This window comes from Lagenorhynchus albirostris, chromosome 4 (genome assembly GCF_949774975.1).
Source record: "Lagenorhynchus albirostris chromosome 4, mLagAlb1.1, whole genome shotgun sequence".
Lineage (NCBI taxonomy): Eukaryota > Metazoa > Chordata > Mammalia > Artiodactyla > Delphinidae > Lagenorhynchus > Lagenorhynchus albirostris.
Window position 1 is genome coordinate 77,924,404 of NC_083098.1, and position 25,189 is coordinate 77,949,592.

The following is a 25,189-nucleotide window of genomic DNA, read 5'->3' on the forward strand; positions in this document are numbered from 1 at the left end:
TTCAGTTCCTTAAGGGTGGAGGGCCTCAGTTCCTAGCTGGCTGTTGGCCAGAGGCCAGGCTCAAGTCCTTGCCATGTAGACCTACCCAACATGGCAACTTGCTTCATGAGAACTGGTAAGGGAGAGCATCTGCTAGTGAGAGAGGAGTCACAGTCTTATGTACCCTAGTGATGGAAGTGACATCCCATTACCTTCTGTTGGTTGTAAGCAAGTCACTAGGCCAACTCACACTCAAGGGGAGGAGGTTACACAGGGCATGAATAGCAGGAGGTGGGGTCATTGGGGGCCATCTTAAAGCCTGCCTCTCACAAAAATTCTTCCCCCCACCCCGCCCCATGGAAGAAGAGTTTTAAATCCTGAGCTTCTCTGATATACTTAAAGGTTAGTTTGTCAGAAATAAAAAGTGACAACTAAATGCAGTGTGGGATCCTAAATGGAGATCTTGGTGATGTTTGAATAGGATCCTTACTTTAGTACTAGTGTTAATTTCCTGGTTCTGATAATTACACTGTAGTTATGTAAGATGTTTGCTTTGGGGGAGCCTGGATAAAGGCTATATGGAAACTTTCTGTATTGTTTTTATAACTTTTCTGTAAGTCTCTAAAAGTAGTTTAAAGTAAAAGTAAAAAGTTAGATAAAATTAGCTACAGGGATATATTGCACAACATGGGAAATATAGCAAATATTTTATAATAACTATAGATGGAGTATAACCTTTAAAATTGTGAATCACTATATTGTACACCTGTAACTTACATAAAATTATACATCAACTGTACTTCAATAAAAAAGTAAAAAGTTAGAAAAAAGTGATTTATAAAACATAAAAATCCATTAGCTATTATATAAGCCTACTGTGTGGCTGTAACTTATTCAATAATTTTAACTTTATGTCTTTATCAGAACCGTTTTGCTGATAAAAATCTATAAATTTGTGGGGGAGGGGAATGGGGAGATGTTGGTCAAAGGGTACAATAAGGAAAAAAATCTAATTTTTTGTAAATAAATATAGAAATTTTAGTAGATAAATTTGCTTAAAATTGTATACGTAAAAATGTAAAATAGGTAGCTAGTGGGAAGCAGCTGCATAGCACAGGGAGATCAGCTCGGTGCTCTGTGACCACCTAGAAGGGTGGGATAGGGAGGGTGGGAGGGAGATGCAAGAGGGAGGAGATATAGGGATGTATGTATACCTATAGCTGATTCACTTTGTTATACAGCAGAAACTAACACACCATTGTAAAGCAATTATACTCCAATAAAGATGTGAAGAAAAATAATTTTATTGAGGTGCTCCTATGTTGGGTGCATAAATATTTACAATTGTTATATCTTCTTCTTGGATCGATCCCTTGATCATTATGTAGTGTCCTTCTTTGTCTCTTTTAATAGTCCTTATTTTAAAGTCTATTTTGTCTGATATGAGAATCGCTACTCCAGCTTTCTTTTGGTTTCCATTTGCATGGAATATCTTTTTCCATTCCCTTACTTTCAGTCTGTATGTGTCTCTAGGTCTGAAGTGGGTCTCTTGTAGACAGCATATATAAGGGTCTTGTTTTTGTATCCATTCAGCTAATCTGTGTCTTTTGGTGGGAGCATTTAGTCAATTTACATTTAAGGTAATTATCGATATGTATGTTCCTATTCCCATTTTCTAAATTGTTTTGGGTTCGTTATTATAGGTCTTTTCCTTCTCTTGTGTTTCTTGCCTAGAGAAGATCCTTTAGCATTTGTTGTAAAGCTGGTTTGGTGGTCCTGAACTCTCTCAGCTTTTGCTTGTCTGTAAAGGTTTTAATTTCTCCATCAAATCTGAATGAGATCCTTGCTGGGTAGAGTAGTCTTGGCTGCAGGTTTTTCTCCTTCATCACTTTCAGTATGTCCTGCCACTCCCTTCTGGCTTGTAGGGTTTCTGCTGAGAGATCAGCTGTTAACCTTATGGGGATTCCCTTATGTGTTATTTGTTGTTTTTCCCTTGCTGCTTTTAATATGCTTTCTTTGTATTTAATTTTTGACAGTTTGATTAATATGTGTCTTGGCGTATTTCTCCTTGTATTTATCCTGTATGGGACTCTCTGTGCTTCCTGGACTTGATTAACTATTTCCTTTCCCATATTAGGGAAGTTTTCAACTATAATCTCTTCAAATATTTTCTCAGTCCCTTTCTTTTTCTCTTCTTCTTTTGGAACCCCTATAATTCGAATGTTGGTGCGTTTAATGTTGTTCCAGAGGTCTCTGAGACTGTCCTCAGTTCTTTTCGAAAAATAATTTTAAAATAAACATCTTTGTCTACAAAAAAAAAATTATATAGGTAAAATTTACAATTTTTTTGTAGATAAATAATTTGAGTAGCCTTCCTAGTGAAAATCCCCTAGAAACCTCACTATTACTGTATAATAGAATTCTTTACATTTGTTCCTATGTATTTGTTTCAACACATAATTACAGAGGTGAGGAAAGAATTTTCGGCTTAAGCTTGAGTTGAAATGTTGTAGGGACTTTTGCACAACCCCAAATGCACTTCACACATCACTTAAAGTAACCATCTTTCCTAAAATAGTACCCTGGTAGCCCAGTCTGGCCCCTCCACTGTGCTGAGCACTGTTTTCAAGATGTCAGTCTGCTTGTTGCTTGGATATCAGCACTTATATTTCAAAATAGTGTGGTCTGTCTCACGGCACCGTTCCATGTGATGAAAAGCAAAATGCTTCAATCCCTCGTAGGCACTTGAATTTCATGCAAAGCAAGAACAAATGGCTCTTCATTCTGCTCCGTGTGTGAAAGGGCTGCTGGTTATTAATACTCTATCACTATTTCACATGTCCTCGTCCAGCAGTTTAAAGCCTATGGGTCTTGGTTGGTTACACCTCTTTAAGAGAGCTATTTGGAAACACTCTAGACATTTTTCTTAGGCCCTATTTTTAGAATGGAAAGCCTAATGGTATTTTAATGTCTCTCTATATTCCCAGAACAAGTCTCGAGAAAAAAAAATGTTACCTTTTGAAATTTAGCAAAGCTGGTGGGATTATCACCCCTCCTCTGAGAAGCATTGTGTTAAGGAATGAATTTTGATTTACAGATCTAGCAAGCAATCTTCTAATGATGCCAAAAACCTCTGGGAGGGTTAAGTGTCCATCTATTAGTATGTACTGCTCTGTGTTATCTTCCTCTCTTTTCTTTGAAAGTCTCATTGTGATCAGCTCACTTGGGGAACGTAGTTTTGATTGTAGGAAGGGAAGCAAAGGTTGAGGAGCAAGTAATGCTCTTGTGGAGGTGGCTGACCAGGTGGGGTGCTGGAGTGGCGTTGGACAGGATGGTGTCAGTACACAGGTCAGGGACTAGGTGGCAAGGAAGAATGCTGAAGCCAAGCCTAGCTTATCTTGTAGCTTTGTTGTGGGCTGTCTCACACCTGGAAAAGAAAGAGAAATGCCTTCACCCTTTCCTAGTGTTCCTTAGCCCCTTAGGCAAATACTGACTCATTGAAGGTTAACTAGGAGTTTGGAGAGTGAAGGGAGAACCCAACCACTGTGTCTATGGTTGGTCCACGGGAAAGTACATATCAAGTTTCGAACTAACCTTGAGCTATGCTTTTGGAGCATACATTCCTAAAGTGAGGCCTCACGTGTAATAGAGTAAATAGTCCTTGAATCAGTCTGCCTGGGTTCAAATGCTGGCTGTGATACTCACTACCTCAGTGATCTTGGACAAGTCTCTTATATTTCCTGTGCTTCAGTTTCCTTTTGCGTGTATTAGGGATGATAGTAATGGTATCTGTGGTACAGTACAGTACTATAGTGCTGTAGTGAGAAAGAAATGAGTTAATGCATGTGTGGTAGCACTTAGAGCCTAGCGAAGTATAAGTATCTGCATAGGAATTCTGTGTTCTCCACATTCCTCAACCATGATCCCCAGTTTCATTTGAGAAAATATAGTCTCTAACGTCTTTGGAATAAGATCTAGGAAAGGAAATCTTTTAAAAAAATGTTATTTAAGTGATACTTGCCATCCTATGAATATCTAATATATTTCCTGAATGGCAGTCAGGTGTCTTCTTTACACTGAAACACTTGCCTGGACTAATTCATATTTTATGTTCTAAAGCGAATTCTTTCAAATGCAAAACATCTTTCTACATCTTCACTAACAAATTTAGCTACATATTAATGTAGTCATGTGAATATCAGGATTCTAAAAGATACCCAGTTTTAAGGCGAGTTTCTGAGAAGGTCAAAAGTGTTTGTATCTGAATGTAACTGTTGAGTACCCCTTTCTCACATTTTCATATAACAAGATCTCACTCTCAAGATTCTTTCACAGACTCAATCACTTCTATTTTAACTCAGTGACCGGCGCATCCCATTATGTTTCTGTGATCTATAGAAATTTGAATGGGGAATTATAATTACGCTTTAAAGTTCTTAAAGCCTAATTATTAGATCCTTATATGAGAATACATGATATGCAACAGTAGATAAAGCGTGGATTGAAAGTTAAAACATCTGGATTCTCTTCCCGCTTCTTCCATTAGGAAGCTATGTGTGTCTCAGAATCTCCCTGAAGTTATCTTAAATGTAGGATTTGAATGAGGTGTTGTTTAAGGTTTCTTACAGATCTGATACTGTATGATTCTGCAATAGTTTATTGACCCTACATTTGTGAAGTGTGTGCTTTGCTTTGACTGACATGTATATTTTCTTTCCCAGTTTTCTTAAAATCATTTGAGATGCCTTTGCTAGATGACCAGCCAGGGTGAGAGATGCAGTCTATAGCTGCATAGTAGAAAAAGCCACCTGGGTCTGCAAGAGAACAAGTCCGTGGCCTTGACATTGCAGCATCCCTGTCCCCAGACACAGAGCTGCAGATCCAGGAGTGTTTGATTGAATGTCAGATGAATAAAGACAAACTCCAGGGCATCATTACTTTACTGCTAATGGACAGTTGTTTGTGTTTTTCTATTTTGCAGAAGATAACATAGAAATGAAAAGATAAATAACTGTACAAGTTTTTAGAGTTGCCATTTGTTTGTATAATATTTTCCTTTCCAGGGAGGCAGTGGTGGAGGCTTAGGAACAGCTTTCTCTCTGGCTGCCTCTCAGAGGTACTTTGAATTTCTCAAAGGGATGATAAAGAAATGAGATTAACCTATTTTGTGACCTACTTCTGCCTTTCCATTTTGGGGGCATTCATTTGCATGTTAATTTACTCCTTTTGATAGTAAGTAGAGCTCTGTCTTGGTTGACAGGTTTACTTTAGCGTAAGAAATCTCAAAAAAAAAAAAAAGTCATTTGGGATAAATGCTTCCACAAGAGACAGTTAGATGATGTGTTATGGAACTAGCTTATTCCCTCTAGAATCATGACAGTAGGGTGGCTGAAATCCTTGTTATAGTGTTGAAGGTAGAAGTTCAAGTTGTTGACTGTAGTAAATATAAATTAAGATAATATTGCAGCACTGGTGGACAACTTTTCTTTAGCTTAATTATTATTTTGAGAAATAGTCTGTAAAAACATTAATTTTCACCTTTCTCTTTTCTTCTAGTCATGGACTCCTGCCCTGTAGGTCCTTCTGTGAGTCTGCAAAAGAGGGCTGTGAATCAGTCCTGGGGATGGTGAATGCCTCCTGGCCCGAATTCCTCAAATGCTCCCAGTTTAGAAACCAAAGTGAAAACAACAATGTCAGCAGGATTTGCTTCTCACCACAGCAGGAAAAAGAAAAGCAATGTAGGTGTCTGCATTTTGTTGCATTTTTTAAAGTTTTTTATTGAAGTATACCATCCTTGAAAGGAATTATACAAATAATGTGTACAGTACAACAAATTTTAACAAAGTGACCAGACCCATGTAACCAGGACCCAGATCAAGAAATAGAATATTAACAGCATCCCAGAAACACAAGCCCCCTCCCAGTGACCTGATCCTCCCAAAAGAGACCTCTATGCAGACTTCTATCAGCTTAGGTAATTCTGCCAACTTCTGAACTTGATATCAGTCGAATCGTACGGTATGCATGCCTTTTGTGTTGAACTTCATTTGCTCAACATTATGTTTGAGAGGTTCACTGTATTTTCATCTTCTTGTGGCTCATTCATTCTCATTTTTATGGTATTCTAATATATTTTCCATCACAGTATATTTTTCTGTTCTACTGTTGATAGACATTTGAGTTGTTTCCAGCTACTGTGAATGGTGATGCTGTGACTATTCTTGTACATGTCTTTGATGGAACATGGTTATGTATTTGTTCAGCAAAAAAGTTTTTTAAAGTGGTTGTTTCAATTTATACTTCTCCCAGCTGCGGGTGAAAGTTGCAGTTGCTTCGCATCCTCCCCAACACTTGGTATTGCCAGTCTTTTTCATTTTAGCAATTCTGATGATAGTATTGTGGTATCTCTTTGCATTTTAAGTTGAATTTTCCTAATGAATTGGATTGAATTTTCAAAATGTTTTGGTTACTTAAATATCCTTTTCTGTGAAGTGCCTGTCAAAATATTTTGCCCATTTTTTTTTTTTTTTTTTTTTTTTTTTTGCGGTATGTGGGCCTCTCACTGTTGTGGCCTCTCCCGTTGCGGAGCAGAGGCTCCTAACGCGCAGGCCCAGCGGCCATGGCTCACGGGCCCAGCCGCTCCGCGGCATATGGGATCTTCCCGGACAGGGGCACGAACCCGCGTCCCCTGCATCGGCAGGCGGACTCTCAACCACTGCACCACCAGGGAAGCCCTTGCCCATTTTTGATTGGGTAGTCTGTCTTTTTATTCTCGACTTGTGGTTCTTTAGGCATTCTGGATATAAGTCATCTGTTGGATATATCTGTTGGATATATGTACTGTCTATGTGGCTTGCCTTTCCTTTCTTTTATTATGTCTGTTATGGAATAGAAGGTTTTAATTTTAATGGGTCTACATGATCAAGATTTTCTGATCCTCAGTTTTCTAGACTCTCCTGGTACAGTATGTAAGAACCTCTTTCTAAATTATGAGGAAGGCCCTTTGGCTTTCACACGTGAGTTACAGTTGCCTGGAGCTTTGAGTTATCTTTTTCTAGGAAATCGAGCTTAGCTGAAAGCCATCCAAGTCACTGTCCTTATAGTTACTTCTCAAACACTTGGTAAATTACCCCATTCAGTGCATTCCTTTCCATAGGTAGACTATTCCAATTCACCTCTGTTAAGGGTTTTAGCAGTTGGACCACCCCCTTATACCAGGGCCTGTCTATCTCTACCTTCCATCAACGATGGCAACTTCGCTGCCATCCCAGCAGTGAGTGATCCAGATCAATAACCCCATCGTATCCCCTGCTTTCTTGGACCACTTCTGCAGCTGTCACAAGCTGGGTCTTCCAGAAGCAGCCACTGAGATGGGGTTTGTTGTACAGGGTATTTATTAAGTATCAGCACTTGTAAAGGAGGGAGAGAAAGCAGGATTGGGTAGAGGTAGAAGTTGAAATGTGATCCAGGCACACTGAAGCTTGGCTAAATCCACGGGGAGCTCTGGGGCACGTGTGGCCTGAGGGAGTTGTTCCACGCTGGGTCCAGACAGCCGGGTCTTTATATCCCCACAATCAGCCACTGGTTGTGGTCCTTCCTGGGAAGGGTGTGCCCTTGGGTGAGGCAGCTCTCTGCAGTTGAGGCTAAACTTGAAGGATCTAAAGGCTGTTGGCTGACAGCAGGGGGCAACAGGGCAGACACGTAGAGTGGGAACAGACCACTTTGATCCAGTCAGAGACTGAGCTGGCTTTGCTTGTTGTTTATAAGGAGTGTTGGTAAGGCTCCATCTCCCTCTGGTTTGTTTCCATTCTGAGGGTGCACTTCTCCAGTGAGCCTTACTGCGAAACCAAGGTGTTTACTGCATTCTGCTCCTCCTTGGCGGTCCCTAGTGGTAATGTTTTTCTTCTCAGAATAAGATTGCTGGATTTCCACTTGGCTTTGCAGAGGTTTTCTACCCTTCAGTTTCTTGCTCTTTACCGTAAATGCCTTGAGGGGAAATCCTTCCGTGTGACAGGCCCACTTCTCTGTGTCTCCGTCCCCACTGCGTCCTTGGCCCATTGATACCCTGCTCCTCTGGCAGCACCAAAACTCTGACTTTTGTCTCTCCACCCCCCTGGGATTGCCGAAAGCTCTACTGGCTTCTCTCCCTCTTTGAAGTGGCCCTGTGTCCAGGTTCTCAGTTTCTAGCACCATGCCAAGAATTGGCAAGATCCAAGGGGAAAAAGCATCCATAGAATGTAGACTGTTTGTTCTACCCTTGTCTTCTCTCTGGGATCTCAGCCACTTACCTCCTGATGGTTGCATCAGCTATCAGAGGCCTTTGAACAGATGTTTCTTGTGCTTTATCTGGCTTTTCTAGTTTTACTTGATGGGGGTTGGCACTGACTTATCACAGGTTACTACCTCCTAGCCAAAAGTAGAAGTTTGTTTAATTTCTTGTTCACACACTGTTTAGTGGAGATCTGCTGCTAAATTACGATTCCCTCCAAAAGATTGTATATAGCACTAAGCCACCAGAAGGATGAGTGAGTGTATCTGAAAGAGAAGCCCCTTGATTCTTTTCTTTTTCAGCTACATTTGCCCCTGTTTTGATAAGAACACTTTATTAGTGCTCATTTGGAAAATGTTGCCTGTTGATACAGGATTGAAGAATCCACTGAGAAAATTTGAAAATAAAAAACATCATCAGTATTCCTTAACGCGATGGTCCAAAAGTATCAGTTCTTAACGGTCAAAGTAACATCAGTATTCTTTAATAGCTCCAGGTGAAATGCCACCTCACATAGGTTCCCCAAATATCAGAAGATAGTACAAATCTTCTGATCTTGGAAAAGATTGATGACTTTGGAAAAGATCTTGGAAGATTGATGAAACATTTATATTAAAAAACTTACGTTTTAAGAGAACAGACATTTCCTAAGTACAGTCATCTGAGATTCTCTATTTGTCAGTCTTTTTTTATAATTCTTGATTGTACTATATTTTCCCATGTAGAATTAATTCTCTGAAAATGGGTCTGATAATTGGTGTTTGATGCAATATTTTCCTAGAATTTGAAATAATTTTTCTGTCTCATGCTTGATGGCTAAGCAGGATGCTAACCATCATAGATGTATTCATAGGTCATGTGCTAGGGAGAAAGCTACTGTTAGCTGTGATCTTTGTGTAAGCATAAGAATATAATTTCTAGGGACTTCCCTGGTAGTCCAGTGGTTAAGACTCTGCGCTTCCACTGCAGGGGGCACGGGTTCGATCCCTGGTCAGGGAACTAAGATCCTACATGCCACACAGCACAGCCAAAAAAAAAAATATATATATATATATATTATAATATCATCTTAATCATATAAGGGTTTATGCTGTAGGGCCAGTTATGAATATAACTAATGAAGTCCTTTTCTCATTTTTTCATTTATTCAGTAAATATTCATTGAGTACCTACTCAGTTCTGAGCATTATTCCAGGTAATCTGAAAAAAATAATTACAGTGACCATAATATTGGTTTACATCCATCTAGTGTGGTGGTTCTCAATCAGAGATGACTTTGCAGCCTCCACCTGGGAACATTTGGCAATGCCTATGAACATTTTGGTTGTCACAACTCTGGGGACAGAAAGAGTTGCTACTGGCATTTAGCAGGTAGAGACCCACTGTGCTGTTAAACATCCTGCAATGCACAGGGCAGCTTCCCACAGCAAAAATCTATGTGGTCCCAAATGTCAGTAGTGCTGCTTTTGAGAAACCCTGGTTTGGGCTTGATGCTTTGCAAGGTACTTTCTAGTAGTAGTAGTAATAGTAATAATAGTAATACCTATCATGCTTCCTACCTTTAAGGAGTGTTAAACCTAATCTGGTATACCTATATGTGAGAAACAATGTAAAAAGAACATTAGTGACTCCATCTAAACACGCTTTCAGACAGAAACTGTAGAGAAACACAGGTTAAATGTCAATGGAGCAGAAGTAGAGTCAATCACATAAAGGAGTTCTGGATGTGTGAAAGAGGAAGGGTCCCACTTGGCACAGAGGAAGCGGAGAGGTGTTCTGGGGTAGGCATTCAGCACTGTGAACCTGTGTTGGGTGACAGGTGCCAACTTAGCCCGTGAAACAAATGATGATTAAAAGTTGACTCCCATCTTAGTCTTCTCCTTCCAGCTTGTCAAATCATTTGCCCCAAGAAAACAGTAACCCCCTTTTACATTATGGACCCCATTCTCCTCTCCAAAGTGCTTTCACAGCTGTTAGCTCACTTTGCTTCCAGAGTAAATCTCTGAGGTATGATCATCTTCATTTTATAAATTAGGAAACTGAGGTTCAGGAAGATAATTCCCAAGTTGTTTAAAATCAGTCCCCCTGGCTCTGTCTTCATCCTGGGACCATCCTGGGATTCAATTCTTAATCCTTGAATGCTACCCTCTGTTACAGCCCCCTTCTCACAAGAGTTTTCAAAATGTCTTTTCAGACTGAGTCAAGCCAAAACGCACAACTTTGTAACAGCTGCTTTTCCCAGTCACAGCTCTGTAAATTCAATTCATCTTCTCATAGCATCTTTTAAATCAGTCATAACTCCAAAGATATTTTGTTTTCATACAGAAGGATACCCAGGCGTCTTATCCTTTCTATCTTATATTGATGCCAGCTCCTGTAAAGTAAATAATGTGCTAACGTGATAGTGCTGTGGGAACTATTCTTCAGAGGTTTTTAAAATAAACATTTGTACAGGTTTCCATAGTTGAGTTGTGAGAACTCAGAGAGCTAAAAGTCAAGGTCCATCAGTCATTCTGAGCTTTCTGACTAATCCTTTACCTTGTCTGAAATCGTATATGGAAAGTCGTTATGAAGTAGTTTTTCTGTGGGTCTAAAGAGATCTCTGCTGCCATGAAAGAAACTTCAGCTATTCATTCTTTCATTTTCCTCTTCCTTTTCCTAGTATCTTATTTGCTTTCCTAGCTTTGATTGCTGAGAGCAACCACTTCAGTGTATTAGCAGCAAAATTGTAGTCTCAAGATCTTGGTAAAATATATACTCTGAATTTCTCCTATTGAATTGTGAATTCACTCGGGAAAATTACTCAGTACTCTTTCTTTGAGGTACTTAGTATCAATATTTTGCCAGAGATAGATGATTATAGATAGCATGGTGGAGTTACTAAAATCTAGCCATGCACTTTTCATTCCAATGAACAGTCAAATATAATGAGGTTTTCCTAGAACTTCAAATTTCCCAACATGTATAATTTTAAATTATTTAAAATTTAAATTATAAAAACATTTTCTTTCTTCCATATGTAGATGATTCTTTTAAGGGTACCAAACTTAGATCTGAAGACTTGTTTTTCAAGCCCTGGCTATTTTATTTAATAACTGTGTGGTCTTCAGCAAGTTTCTTAAACCCTTTTTGCTTCTCTTTCCTCAGTTTTACAATAGGAATAATAATACCTGGGGGCAGGGGTAGAACAGTTTTATGGGGTAAATGAGGTAATGTATTTGAAAGAATTTTGGAAGCCATAATGCATTATGCAAATGTAAGTGCTTCCATCCAACAAACATTTAGAAGCGTGTTCTATGGACCACATAGTTCACCAGGAACTGGAAAGGGAAGATGGCATGCATACGTTTAAAGTGCTCATAGGTCAGTGGAGAGATAGACAGATAAGCACAGAGGCAGAGCCTGAGACAAGGATTTGAGCACAAATCTTATATTTGGGAAAGGCATGGAAGAGTGGAGGAGTGGGATGGTGGTTCAGGGAAAGGATGGTGGCCACTAAAGGTAAAGTGAATCCAGCTACCATTGTGGGTAACTGGAGCTTAATTTCACAGGCAAATATGGGAAATAGTGCATAACATATGACTCAGAACTACCCCACTGGAGGGGTGAGGTAGCTGGGGGATGCCCTTCCTTCCTTTAGCCTTTGAAACTGATAGGATCTACTATAGCCCATAAATACTATGTTCTATAGGAGCAGAGACATGGGATTGTGCAGGAGGAAATACAAAACTTGGCTGTGCCCTGCAGTGGAAGGCTTTCATCCTTGATGATTTCTCCTTCATCTATAGCACTCTCTTTTCTTTTGGTTTCTGAAACACTGCTCTGTTTTGGTCAGCTTCCTACCACTCTGGCCACACTCTCGTCTATCCTTTTCTTCTACTGACCCCTTAAATATTGGTATTCCACAGGATTCTAGTCTCAACCCTCTTTCTTCAACATACTATACATTTTCTCTGGGAAACCTTATACTTGATTGTGGCCATGTAAGTACTGATGACTCTTTTTTTTTTTTAGTACTGATGACTCTTAAATCTGTATTTCATCCCCAATTTTATTCCACTTCCCCAAGCTTCTGACTCATATTCCGAAGTCCTTGCTCCAAACTCTCAAGCAAAGCTACTATTTTCCAGGTCGCCAGGGATTGTCATGAATGTTGCTGAATTCCATGGGAAGTTCTCAGTTTTCCCCTGACTGTACATCCTGCAGCATTTGCCACAGTTAATCACTCCCTCCTCCCAAGATAAACTCTCTAGGCTTCCAGGTAGGTCTTCCTTCTACTTTGGCCACTTACTTTCAGCCTCGTTTGATGTTTCCTCCTCATATCTCTCTAAAAGGTGGTGTGTCCCAGGGCTCAGTCCTTGGATCTCTCCTCTTTTTGGTGACCTAATTTAGGCTCATGACTTGAGATACCACCAGGCACTGACATCTACCAATGTGCGTCTCAAGCCTGCACAACCTCTGAACTCTGGACTTGCATACACACGTATGCTTGTGGTACACACACGCACACACACCACCTTCTAGTTATTTCCACTTGAGTGTCTACAAGGTGTGTCAAGCATAACAGTTACTACCCTGGTATTGCCCCACACCTGCTGCTCTCCCAGCCCTCCCCATCTTAGTAAATAACAACTTCATTCTTCCGGTTGCTCCAGCCAAAGACCTTGGGTTGTCCTTTACTCTTCTTTTTCTCCTCCATACCATAACTGATCTGTCAGAAATCTTAACCATCTCTCCTGTCAAAACATACACATAATCCAGCCAGTGCTCACCACCTCCACAGCCACTACCTGGCTCAAGTCACCTCAACTCCTGCCTGGATTATCCTTCCAGCTCCTTATTAGCAACCTTGATGCATCCGTATGCCCCGGCAGGCTATTCTCCATAGAGAAGCCAAAGGGATCTTTTAAATGTTCACATCTCTCCTCTCCAAGTTTTCCCATCTCCCTCAGTATAAAAACCATCATCCTTACAACCTTCAGGGCCCTCAGTCAGTATCATTGCATCACACAACTCCAGGGGAGCATCAGTCACACAGAATTCAAGGTGAACAACCTCCTGGAGTTGTACAACTGCCCTACATTATCTGGCCCCCATCACGTCTCTGACTTCTCTCTGATAACTTGCCTTTTAGCTCTTAAGGCTCCCGCTACTCTGCCTGCTTTGCTCTTCCCCCGGAGATCCCCTCTCAGTTCTTTTAAGCACCTGTCTGTTGGGCTGTAACATAGGGCATGTTAGGGACAGTGGCCAAAGATGAGGGAAGGAAGAGACACTATGTGAGTCATGGTTATCATTATTGTTGTGGTTATTTGGGCGGTGATAGAGCTGAAGACTTGGAAGAATTCTTAATGAACTGCATGATCGACTTGTCTGGTACTTGAATTTCATTTGGCTGTGAATTGACACTTGAAGGTTTGAAAAATCATTTAATGTCCCTAATAACTTCTTTCCATCTGTGAACCATGAGAAATGCTCATCTTGTGGATTTCCAGTGTTTTTCCGTGAGAGCCACAGCCTTGTTTTCACTTCGCTCTGCCACATGCCTAGCATAAAGTAGCAGTGCCAAATAAAACAGAGTTCTTGTTGAGCCTAAACACTACCTGTTCTCTTTGGGCTCAGTAGTTTCTTGTTTATAGATCATTTGAGATTAGGTTTCTATTTTCTGCCAGATACTGCTTTGGTTGCGGTGGCACAGTGGTTCCTAAAACTGAAATATAGGGCTTCCCTGGTGGCGCAGTGGTTGAGAGTCCGCCTGCTGATGCAGGGGACACGGGTTCGTGCCCCAGTCCGGGAGGATCCCACATGCCACGGAGCAGCTGGGCCCGTGAGCCATGGCCACTGAGCCTGCGCGTCCAGAGCCTGTGCTCCGCAATGGGAGAGGCCACAACAGTGAGAGGCCCCTGTACCGCAAAAAAAAAAAAAAAAAAAAAAAACCTGAAATATAGAGGTGTCCTTTCCTCACCTGCATTCATTCATTCTTACTCTCTTTTCAAGTTAGCTGCATGGTTTAGAGGTTGAGAACTCAGAAACCCAACATCACAGGTTGATCCCTGTGCATCTTACAGAATATTATTTCTTTCAGCGGCTGGAGACCGAGGACATTCACGTTTTGTTCAGCATTGTGCCTTGCAATCAGAAATTTACATTGGTGGTCTTACTGATTACAATAAAATGCAGGAATTTTTAGCAACAAAGCAAAAGTCTGATTTTTTCAATTTGTGTAACTATAAACTCATAGCTCTAGGCCTATTTTGGTCAAAAAGCAGTCTGACCACTCCAACAAGAATGCCAATAATTCACATCCTGAACAATTCAAAACATGATCTATTTTAATTCTATATTCAACTTTATATCCCCATGGTGGTCAAGTTAATCATAGCAGATACATCTTTGTAGAACCAGGTAGTTGGTTTTTTGTTTGTTTGTTTTTTTATTAATTTATTTTTGCTGTGTTTGGTCTTTGTTTCTGTGCGAGGGTTTTCTCTAATTGTGGCAAGCGGGGGCCACCCTTCATCGCGGTGCGCGGGCCTCTCACTATCGCGGCCTCTGTTGTTGCGGAGCACAGGCTCCTGGCACTCAGGCTCAGTAGTTGTGGCTTATGAGCCTAGTTGCTCCACGGCATGTGGGATCCTCCCAGACCAGGGCCTGAACCCGTGTCCCCTGCATTAGCAGGCAGATTCTCAACCACTGCGCCACCAGGGAAGCCCTATTTTTTTTTTTTTTTAAGAAAACTGCCTTTATTCTATTAGTAGTTGGAAAAATTAACTGGTACAAAAAAAGAGTTTAGTCAGCTGGAGAGGAGAGGGAAACCGAGGGCGACCCAGGTCTGGTGAGTGCTCTGGGAGGGAACCTGGATACAGTAAGAAAGAGCACTGTGAACTAGAGACAGACCCTGCCGTCCAGGTGAGACACGTTATGCCACCTTCTGAAGTGTCTAAGTGCCTCAGGCATAAAACCAAACTCCTATTTACTTAGCCCAGCTCTGGGCAAGGGGATACTGGAATAAGTGGGGCCCAGCTCTGGGCAAGGGGGTACTGGAATAAGTGGGGTACTGGAATAAGTTCTGCCTATGTTTTCCTGGGAATAAGGGGTGATGTGACCATTTTTTAATCAGAGAAACTGACAAAACGGGAATTTAAAAAATGAATTTTCCATCTGACTTTATTTTCAAATATGCTTCCGTTTTAAAAAAACAAAAAACAACACACTTTCTGTGGGGATGACAAATATCAGTATTTGGAAATCCAATTGTACAAAACATACCACATCTAGTCTGGTGTAGATATATTTATTTTTGGTAACATACATTAAGCGGCACTAAATACACTGGTTGGGTTTTTTTTCACATAATAAAAATATTACCTCAGTTCTGCTTCATATTTGTCTCCAAAAAATTCCCAAGATTGGATACTACCTATGTCCTTCTGGTGGGCATGACTCCTTAAGCTTAATCAGTTTTTCTTGAAATCGAGCTACAGTGATGTGGCAATTTCCTGGTAATTCAGATATCCTAGCGTTTGAACTCTACACTCTCTGCCACCCACTGAAACTAATGCGTGATTCAGAATTATCACATCAAAGTCTGAATCTCTTCTGAAATTGCGACTTCATTATGCCAAATAGCATCACGATCTTCATAACTTAAATTCCATTGAGCTCAGCAATTGGGAAGTAATTGCGATCTCCATTTTCATCTGCTCAATCCATATGTTTATTTTGTGTCTGAACCCCTGTGCACATTTAAACAAAATAAGCAAAATTCTTATTGAGGAAGCAGTGTAACGTAGTATTTAGAGGTATGGTCTTCTAAATATTTTTGCTTGTGTAACCCTAAAAGGACTTTGAAAAGTTATATACCCCTCGCACAATGTTATCAATAAGTTAATATCTTTTAAAATTTAAATAATGAATGTAAATAGTTGACAAAGAACACGATCTAAAGAATATTATAATAATCGACATTTTATTTTATTTTTTAACATCTTTATTGGCATATAGTTGCTTTACAATGTTGTGTTAGTTTCTGCTGTTTTATAACAGAGTGAATCAGCTATATGTATACATATATCCCCATATCCCCTCCCTCTTGCGTCTCCCTCCCACCCTCTCTTTCCCACCCCTCTAGGTGGTCACAAAGCACTGAGCTGATCTGCCCATGTGATGCAGCTGCTTCCCACTAGCTATCTATTTCACATTTGGTAGTGTATATATGTCAGTGCCACTCTCTCACTTCATCCCAGCTCACCCTTCCCCCTCCCCGTGTCCTCAAGTCCATTCTCTACATCTACGTCTTTATTCCTGTCCTGCCCCTAGGTTCATCAGACCATTATTTTTTTAGATTCCATATATATGTGTTAGAATACGGTATTTGTTTTTCTCTTTCTGACTTACTTCACTCTGTATGACAGACTCTAGATCCATCCTCCTCACTACAAATAACTCAATTTCGTTCCTTTTTATGGATAATAATCCATTGTATATATGTGCCACATCTTCTTTATCCATTAATCTGGCGATGGACACTTAAGTTGTTTCTATGTCCTGGCTATTTTAAATAGTGCTGCAATGAACATTGGGATACATGAATCTTTTTGAATTATGGTTTTCTCAGGATATATGCCCAGTAGTGGGATTGCTGGGTCATATGGTAGTTCTACTTTTAGTTTTTTAAGGAATCTCCATACTGTTCTCCATAGTGGCTGTATCAATTGACATTCCCACCAACAGTGCAAGAGGGTTCCCTTTTCTCCACACCCTCTCCAGCGTTTATTGTTTGTAGATTTTTTGATGATGACCATTCTGACTGGTGTGAAGTGATACCTCATTGTAGTTTTGATTTGCATTTCTCTAACGATTAGTGGTGTTGAGTAACCCTTCATGTGTTTGTTGGCAATCTGTATATCTTCTTTGGAGAAATGTCTGGTTAGGTCTTCTGCCCATTTTTGGATTGGGTTGTTTGTTTTTTTGATATTGAGCTGTATGAGTTGCTTGTAAATTTTGAAGATTAATCCTTTGTCAGTTGCTTCATTTGAAAATATTTTCTCCCATTCTGAGGGTTGTCCTTTCGTCTTATTTATGGTTTCCTTTGCTGTGCAAAAGGCTTTAAGTTTCATTAGGTCCCATTTGTTTATTTTTGGTTTATTTCCATTTCTCTAGGAGGTGGGTCAAAAAGGATCGTGCTGTGATTTATGTTATAGAGTGTTCTGCCTATGTTTTCCTCTAAGAGTTTTATAGTGTCTGGCTTTACATTTAGGTCTTTAATACATTTTGAGTTTATTTTTGTGTATGGTGTTAGGAAGTGTTCTAATTTCATTCTTTCACATGTACCTGTCCAGTTTTCCCAGCACCACTTATTGAAGAGGCTGTCTTTTCTCCATTGTAAATTATTGCCTCCTTTATCAAAACTAAAGTGACCATATGTGCATGGGTTTATCCCTGGGCTTTCTGTCCTATTCGGTTGATCTCTATTTTGTTTTTGTGCCGGTACCATACTGTCTTGATTACTGTAGCTTTGTAGTATAGTCTGAATTCAGGGAGCCTGATTCCTCTAGCTCCGTTTTTCGTTCTCAAGATTGCTTTGGCTATTCGGGATCTTTTGTGTTTCCATACAAATTGTGAAATTTTTTGTTCTAGTTGTGTGAAAAATGCCATTGGTAGTTTGATAGATATTTCATTGAAGCTATAGATTGCTTTGGGTAGTAGAGTCATTTTCACAATGTTGATTCTTCCAATCCAAGAACATGGTATATCTCTCCATCTGTTTGTATCATCTTTAATTTCTTTCATCAGTGTCTTATAGTTTTCTGCATACAGGTCTTTTGTCTCCTTAGGTAGCTTTATTCCTAGATATTTTATTCTTTTTGTTGCAGTGGTAAATGGGAGTGTGTCCTTAATTTCTCTTTCAGATTTTTCATCATTAGTGTATAGGAATGCAAGAGATTTCTGTGCATTAATTTTGTGTCCTGCTTCTTTACCCGATTCATTGATTAGCTCTGGTAGTTTTCTGGTAGCATCTTTAGGATTCTCTATGTATAGTATCATGTAATCTGCAAAGAGTGACAGCTTTACTTCTTATCTTATGACTTCAGTTCCTTTTGTTTCTTTCTCTTCTCTGATTGCTGTGGGTAGAACTTCCAAAACTATGTTGAATAATAGTTGTAAGAGTGGGCAACCTTATCTTGTTCCTGATCTTAGTGGAAATGGTTTCAGTTTTTCACTGTTGAGATCAGGTTGGCTGTGGGTTTGTCATATATGGCCTTTATTATGTTGAGGTAAGTTCCCTCTATGCCTACTTCCTGGAGATTTTTTATCATAAATGGGTGTTGAATTTTGTCGAAAGCTTTTTCTGCATCTATTGAGATGATCATATGGTTTTTCTCCTTCAATTTGTTTATATGGTTTATCACATTGATTGATTTGTGTGTATTGAAGAATCCTTGCATTCCTGGGATAAACCCCACTTGATCATGGTATATGATCCTTTTAATGTGCTGTTGAATTCTGTTTGCTAGAATTTTGTTGAGGATTTTTGCATGTACGTTTATCAGTGATATTGGCTTGTAGTTTTCTTTCTTTGTGACATCTTTGTTTGGTTTTGGTATCAGGGTGATGGTGGCCTCGTAGAATGAGTTTGGGAGTGTTCCTCCCTCTGCTATATTTTGGAAGAGTTTGAGAAGGATAGGTGTTCGCTGTTCTCTATACGTTTGATAGAATTCACCTGGGAAGCGATCTGGTACTGGGCTTTTGTTTGTTAGAAGACTTTTAATCACAGTTTCAATTTCATTACTTGTGATTGTTCTGTTTATATTTTCTATTTCTTCCTGGTTCAGTCTTGGAAGGTTGTGCATTTCTAAGAATTTGTATATTTCTTCCAGGTTGTCCATTTACTTGGCATATAGTTGCTCGCACTAATCCCTCATGATTCTTTGTATTTCTCCAGTGTCAGTTGTTACTTCTTTTTCATTTTTAATGCTGGTGATTTGAGTCCTCTCCCTGTTTTTCTTGATGAGTCTGGCTAGTGATTTATCATTTTGTTTATCTTCTTAAAGAACCAACTTTTAGTTTTATTGATCTTTACTGTCATTTCCTTCATTACTTTTTCATTTAGTTCTGATCTGATATTTATGATTTCTTTCCTTCTGCTAATTTTGGTTTATTTTTGTACTTTCTCTAATTGCTTTAGGTGTAAGGTTAGGTTATTTGAGATGTTTCTTGTTTCTTGAGGGAGGATTGTATTGCCATGAACTTCCCTGTTAAAACTGCTTTTGCTGCATCCCATAGGTTTTGGGTCTTCGTGTTTTCATTTTCATTTGTTTCTGGATTTTTTTTGATTTCCTCTTTGATTTTTTCAGTGATCTCTTGGTTATTTAGTAGCGTATTGTTTAGCCTCCATGTGTTTGTATTTTTTACAGTTTTTTTCCCTGTAATTGATACCTAGTCTTATAGCGTTGTGGTCAGAAAAGATACTAGATACGATTTCAGTTTTATTAAATTTACCAAGGCTGATTTGTGACCCAAGATACGATCTATCCTGGAGAATATTCCATGAGCACTTGAGGAGAAAGTGTATTCTGTTCTTTTTGGATGGAATGTCCTATAAATATCAATTAAGTCCATCTGTTTAATGTGTCATTTAAAGCTTGTATTTCCTTGTTTATTTTCATTTTGGATGATCTGTCCATTGGTGAAAGTGGGGTGTTAAAGTCCCCTACTATTATTGTGTTACTGTTGATTTCCCCTTTTATGACTGTTAGCATTTGCCTTATGTATTGAGGTGCTCCTATGTTGGGTGCATAAATATTTACAACTGTTATATCTTCTTGGATTGATTCCTTGATCATATGTAGTGTCCTTCTTTGTCTCTTGTAATAGTCTTTATTTTAAAGTCTATTTTGTCTGATATGAGAATTGCTGCTCCAGCTTTCTTTTGATTTCCATTGGTGTGGAATATCTTTTTCCATCCCCTCACTTTCAGTCTGTATGTGTCCCTAGGCATGAAGTGGGGCTCTGGTAGACAGCATATATACGGGTCTTGTTTTTGTATCCATTCAGCCAGTCTATGTCTTTTGGTTGGAGCATTTAATCCATTTATTTAAGGTAATTATCGATATGTATGTTCCTATTACCATTTTCTAAATTGTTTGGGGTGTGTTATTGTAGATCTTTTCCTTCTCTTGTGTTTCCTGCCTAGAGAAGTTCCTTTTGCATTTGTTGTATAGCTGGTTTGGTGGTGCTGAATTCTCTTAGCTTTTGCTTGTCTGTAAAAGTTTTAATTTCTCTGTCAAATCTGAATGAGATCCTTGCTGCGTGAGTAATCTTGGTTGTAGGTTTTTCCCTTTCATCACTTTAAATATGTCCTGCCACTCCCTTCTGGCTTGCAGAGTTTCTGCTGAAACATTAGCTGTTAACCTTATGGGGATTCTCCTGTATGTTATTTGTTGCTTTTCCCTTGCTGCTTTTGTGTTTAATTTTTGATAGTTTGATTAATATGTGTCTTGGCATGTTTCTCCTTGGATTTATCCTGTATGGGACTCTCTGTGCTTCCTGGACTTGATTGACTATTTCCTTTCCCATATTAAGGAAGTTTTCAATTATAATCTCTTCAGATATTTTCTCAGACCCTTTCTTTTTCTCTTCTTCTTCTGGCATCCCTATAATTCGAATGTTGGTACATTTAATGTTCTTCCAGAGGTCTCTGAGACTGTCCTCATTTCTTTTCATTCTTTTTCTGTATGCTGCTCTGCGGTAGTTATTTCCACTATTTTATCTTCCAGGTCACTTATCTGTTCTTCTGCCTCAGTTATTCTGCTATTGATTCCTTTTAGAGAATTTTTAATTTCATTTATTGTGTTGTTCATCATTGTTTATTTGCTCTTTAGTTCTTCTAGGTCCTTGTTAAATGTTTCTTGTATTTTCTCCATTCTATTTCCAAGATTTTGGATCATCTTTACTCTCATTACTCTGAATTCTTTTTCGGGTAGACTGCCTATTTCCTCTTCATTTGTTAGGTCTGGTGGGTTTTTACCTTGCTCCTTCTTCTGCTGTGTGTTTTTCTATCTTCTCATTTTGCTTAACTTACTGTGTTTGGGGTCTCCTTTTCACATGCTGCAGTTTCGTAGTTCCTGTTGTTTTTGGTGTCTGCCCCCAGTGGGTAAGGTTGGTTCAGTGGGTTGTGTAGGCTTCCTAGTGGAAGGGACTGGTACCTATGTTCTGATGGATGAGGCTGGATCTTGTTTTTTGGTAGGCAGGACTGTGTCCGGCAGTGTGTTTTGGGGTGTCTGTGACCTTATTATGATTTTAGGCAGCCTCTCTGCTAATGGTGGGGTTGTGATCCTGTCTTCCTTGTTGTTTGGCATAGGATGTCCAGCACTGTAGCTTGCTGGTCGTTTAGTTGATCTGGGTCTTAGTGTTGAGGTGGACATCTCTGGGACAGCTTTTGCCATTTGATATTACATGGGACTGGGAGGTCTCTGATGGTCCAATATCCTGAACTTGGTTCTCCCACCTAAGAGGCTCAGGCCTGACACCCAGCTGGAGCACCAAGACCCTGTCAATACACAGCTCAGAAAAAAAGGGAGAAAAGAAAGAAAGAAAGAAAAAATAAAATAAAATAAAGTTATTAAAATAAAATTATTAAAAATAAAAAATTAGTAAAAAATTTAAAAAAGAAAAAGTAGAGAGCAACCAAACCAATAAACAAATCCACCAATGATAACAAGCGCTAAAAACTATACTAAAAAAAAAAAACGAACAAAAAAAATGGATAGACAGAACCCTAGGACAAATGGTAAAAGCAAAGCTATACAGGCAAAATCACAGAAAGAAGCATACACATGCACACTCACAAAAAGAGAAAAAGGAAAAGTATATATATATATATATATGTATATATATGTATATATATTTGTATATATATGTGTATATATATGTGTATATATATGAAAAGAAAGAGAGCAACAAAATCAATAAACAAATCTACCAATTATAATAAGCTCTAAATACTAAACTAAGATAAACATAAAACCAGAGAGAAATTAGATACAGAAAGCAAACCCCGAGTCTACAGTTGCCCCCAAAGTCCACTACCTCAATTTTGAGATGATTCATTGTCTATTCAGGTATTCCACAGATGCCGGGTACATCAAGTTGATTGTGGAGATTTAATCTGCTGCTCCTGAGGCTGCTGGGAGAAATATCCCTTTCTCTTTGTTCACCCAGCTCCCGGGGTTCAGCTTTGGATTTGGTCCTGCCTCTGTGTGTAGGTCACCTGAGGGCGTCTGTTCCCCACCCAGACAGGAAGGGTTTAAAGGAGCAGCTGAATGGGGGGGCTCTGGCACACTCAGGCCGTGGGGAGGGAGGGTACGGAATGCGGGGCGAGCCTGCAGTGGCAGAGGCCGGCGTGACGTTGCAACAGCCTGAGGCGTGCCATGTGTTCTCCCGGGGACGTCGTCCCTGGATCACGGGACCCTGGCAATGGCGGGCTTCACAGGCTCCTGGGAGGGGAGGTGTGGATAGTGACCTGTGCTCGCACACAGGCTTCTTCGTGGCTGCAGTAGCAGCCATAGCATTTCATGCCCATCTCTGGTGTCCACGCTGATAGCCGTGGCTTGTGCCCGTCTCTGGAGCTCGTCTAGGCAGTGCTCTGAATCCCCTCTTCTCCTTCACCCCGAAACAATGGTCTCTTGCCTCTTAGGCAGCTTCAGACTTTTTCCTGGACTCCCTCCCGGCTAGCTGTGGCGCACTAGCCCCCTTCAAGCCGTGTTCATGCATCCAACCCCAGTCCTCTCTCTGGGATCTGATTCTGAATCCCGAGCCTCAGCCCCAGCCCCCCACCTGCCCTGGTGGGTGAGCAGACAAGCCTCTCAGGCTGGTGAGTGCTGGTCGGCACCTATCTTCCATGCGGGAATCTCTCTGCTTTGCCCTCCGCGCCCCTGTTGCTGCACTGTCCTCCGTGGCTCCAAAGCTTCCCCCCTCCGCCACCCACAGTCTCCGCCCGCGAAGGGGCTTCCTAGTGTGTGGAAACTTCTCCTTCACAGCTCCCTCCTAGAGGTGCACATCCCATCCCTATTCTTTTGTCTCTTTTTTTTCTTTTGCCCTACCCAGGTACGTGGGGAGTTTCTGCCAGCGTTCAGTAGGTGTTCTGTAGGAGTTGTTCCACATGTAGATGTATTTCTGATGTATTTGTGGGGAGGAAGGTGATCTCCATGTCTTACTCCTCCGCCGTCTTGAAGTTCCCCCTCTTTTTTTCCCTCTCTTCTTCTTTGTGCTTCCTCTAGTTTCACTTGCTGACAGGATGCTGCTCACAGAGGCCTTGCACCTGGCTGGCCCTTCAGACCAGAGTTCCTCAAGAAAAATGGCTACTCCAGACACCTCAGCTCCATGGCCCGGCCAATTGACATTTTAAAATGAAGCTGTTACGTTACTCTTTTAAATGTGTCCAGTGGACTTTAAATACCATAGTGACTTGGCATCACAACCAGTCAAAATTTATAAGCCCTTGTTTTAACACTGGACAAATATTACATAGTTCTTCTTTTTCCCTGAATTCTTATTTCTATTTCCTTTCTCTCACAGAAATTCATTCTGGTGTGTTCTCTTTTTAATGCTTATAATGATTTTTTTTATCACCCTAGAACAAAACAAAGAATAAAAATGGAAATTACTACTTATAAAAAACTTCCCTCACTCATGAGACTGAATGTTAGCATTTTTGTTTAATTTTACCATAGTTATGACTTAAGTCTATTATGTGTTTATAAATAATTACTAAATTTAAATGTGACATTTGTTGGAAATTCATCTCTTGATGTGTTAATGGGATGATTTCTTTTACAACTTGTTTGTGTAGAATTGAACAGGGTCTGGCATCAGTTCCATTCCTTTTTTTTTTTTTGTCTTCTAGATTGTAGTGCCTTGAAAACTTATTCACATAATTAAGTACATGGGAATAAAAGGAGTTTGCCATAATAATGGCCTTCAATTATTTGAACAACTTTCCAGTTTAATGGTCAAAAGTCACATAGTAATAATGTATCATTAAAATTATTTTTAATGATTAGATGACAACTTGATTAGATTCTCCTTCCATTTTTGAAAGCACAGAGTTGGAGAGCACCTTACTTGCACATGAATTTATTATCCAGTCATTAGAGTCTTCACGGTCTCAATTTTTGAGAATTTTACCAAATTTATCAAATGTCTATTTATTACTCTTTCACTTAAAGTTACTTTGTTTACCCCTATATACTGAGAAAGATTTGGGAAACTAAAATATTGTTAATTTCAATTAATTTTTGCTAATACAGTAATTTTGATGAAAAGCTTTTCATACTATCATATGTTTTACATATATGCATCAAAGCTTTGAAGCTGTTAATTTGGTTCATTCAGTTTATATAGAATTTACATAATTGGTAAAGTCAATCTTTAATGTCAAACTAATTGGGCAAATTAGAGTGGCTTTCTGACAGAAATAGCTGATTTTATTTTTTAGTTTATATTAGTGTGTTAATATATGTTCCTGTGATAAGAATCTTATTTTTTTTTTTACTTCTTAATTTATACAGAAAGTTCACTTTTTTCTTGTGTACAGTTCTGTGAGTTTTAACACATGCATAGATTCATGTAACCACCAACACGATCAGGATACAGAATAGTTCTATTACCCAAAATATGTACTCATGTTGTCCTTTGTGGTCAAACCCACATTTCCACCCCAAACCCCTGGAAACCAGTGTCTCCAGACCTTCAGTCATGCTTTTCCAGGATGTCATATAAATAGAATCATGTTATCTTTTCAGACTAGCTTCTTTTACTTATTGTGATACTTTTAAGACTCATTCATGTTGTTACATGTATCTGCTATTAGTAGCATTCTTTTTACTATTACTATTTAATTTCAGTGTATGATTATTCATTCACTTATTGAAGGACATTCATTTT

At 39.6% G+C, this 25,189-nt stretch overlaps 1 protein-coding gene across 1 annotated transcript in view; it reads left to right on the forward strand.

Annotated features, from left to right (window-relative positions):
• The window catches only part of CORIN (corin, serine peptidase), a 225,691-nt gene that overhangs the window by 62,278 nt on the left and 138,224 nt on the right, over positions 1-25,189 (forward strand). The window contains exon 4 of the mRNA XM_060148234.1: positions 5,536-5,717. Within this exon, the coding sequence (XP_060004217.1) occupies positions 5,536-5,717 (182 nt within the window). The remainder of the gene's footprint in view (positions 1-5,535; positions 5,718-25,189) is intronic.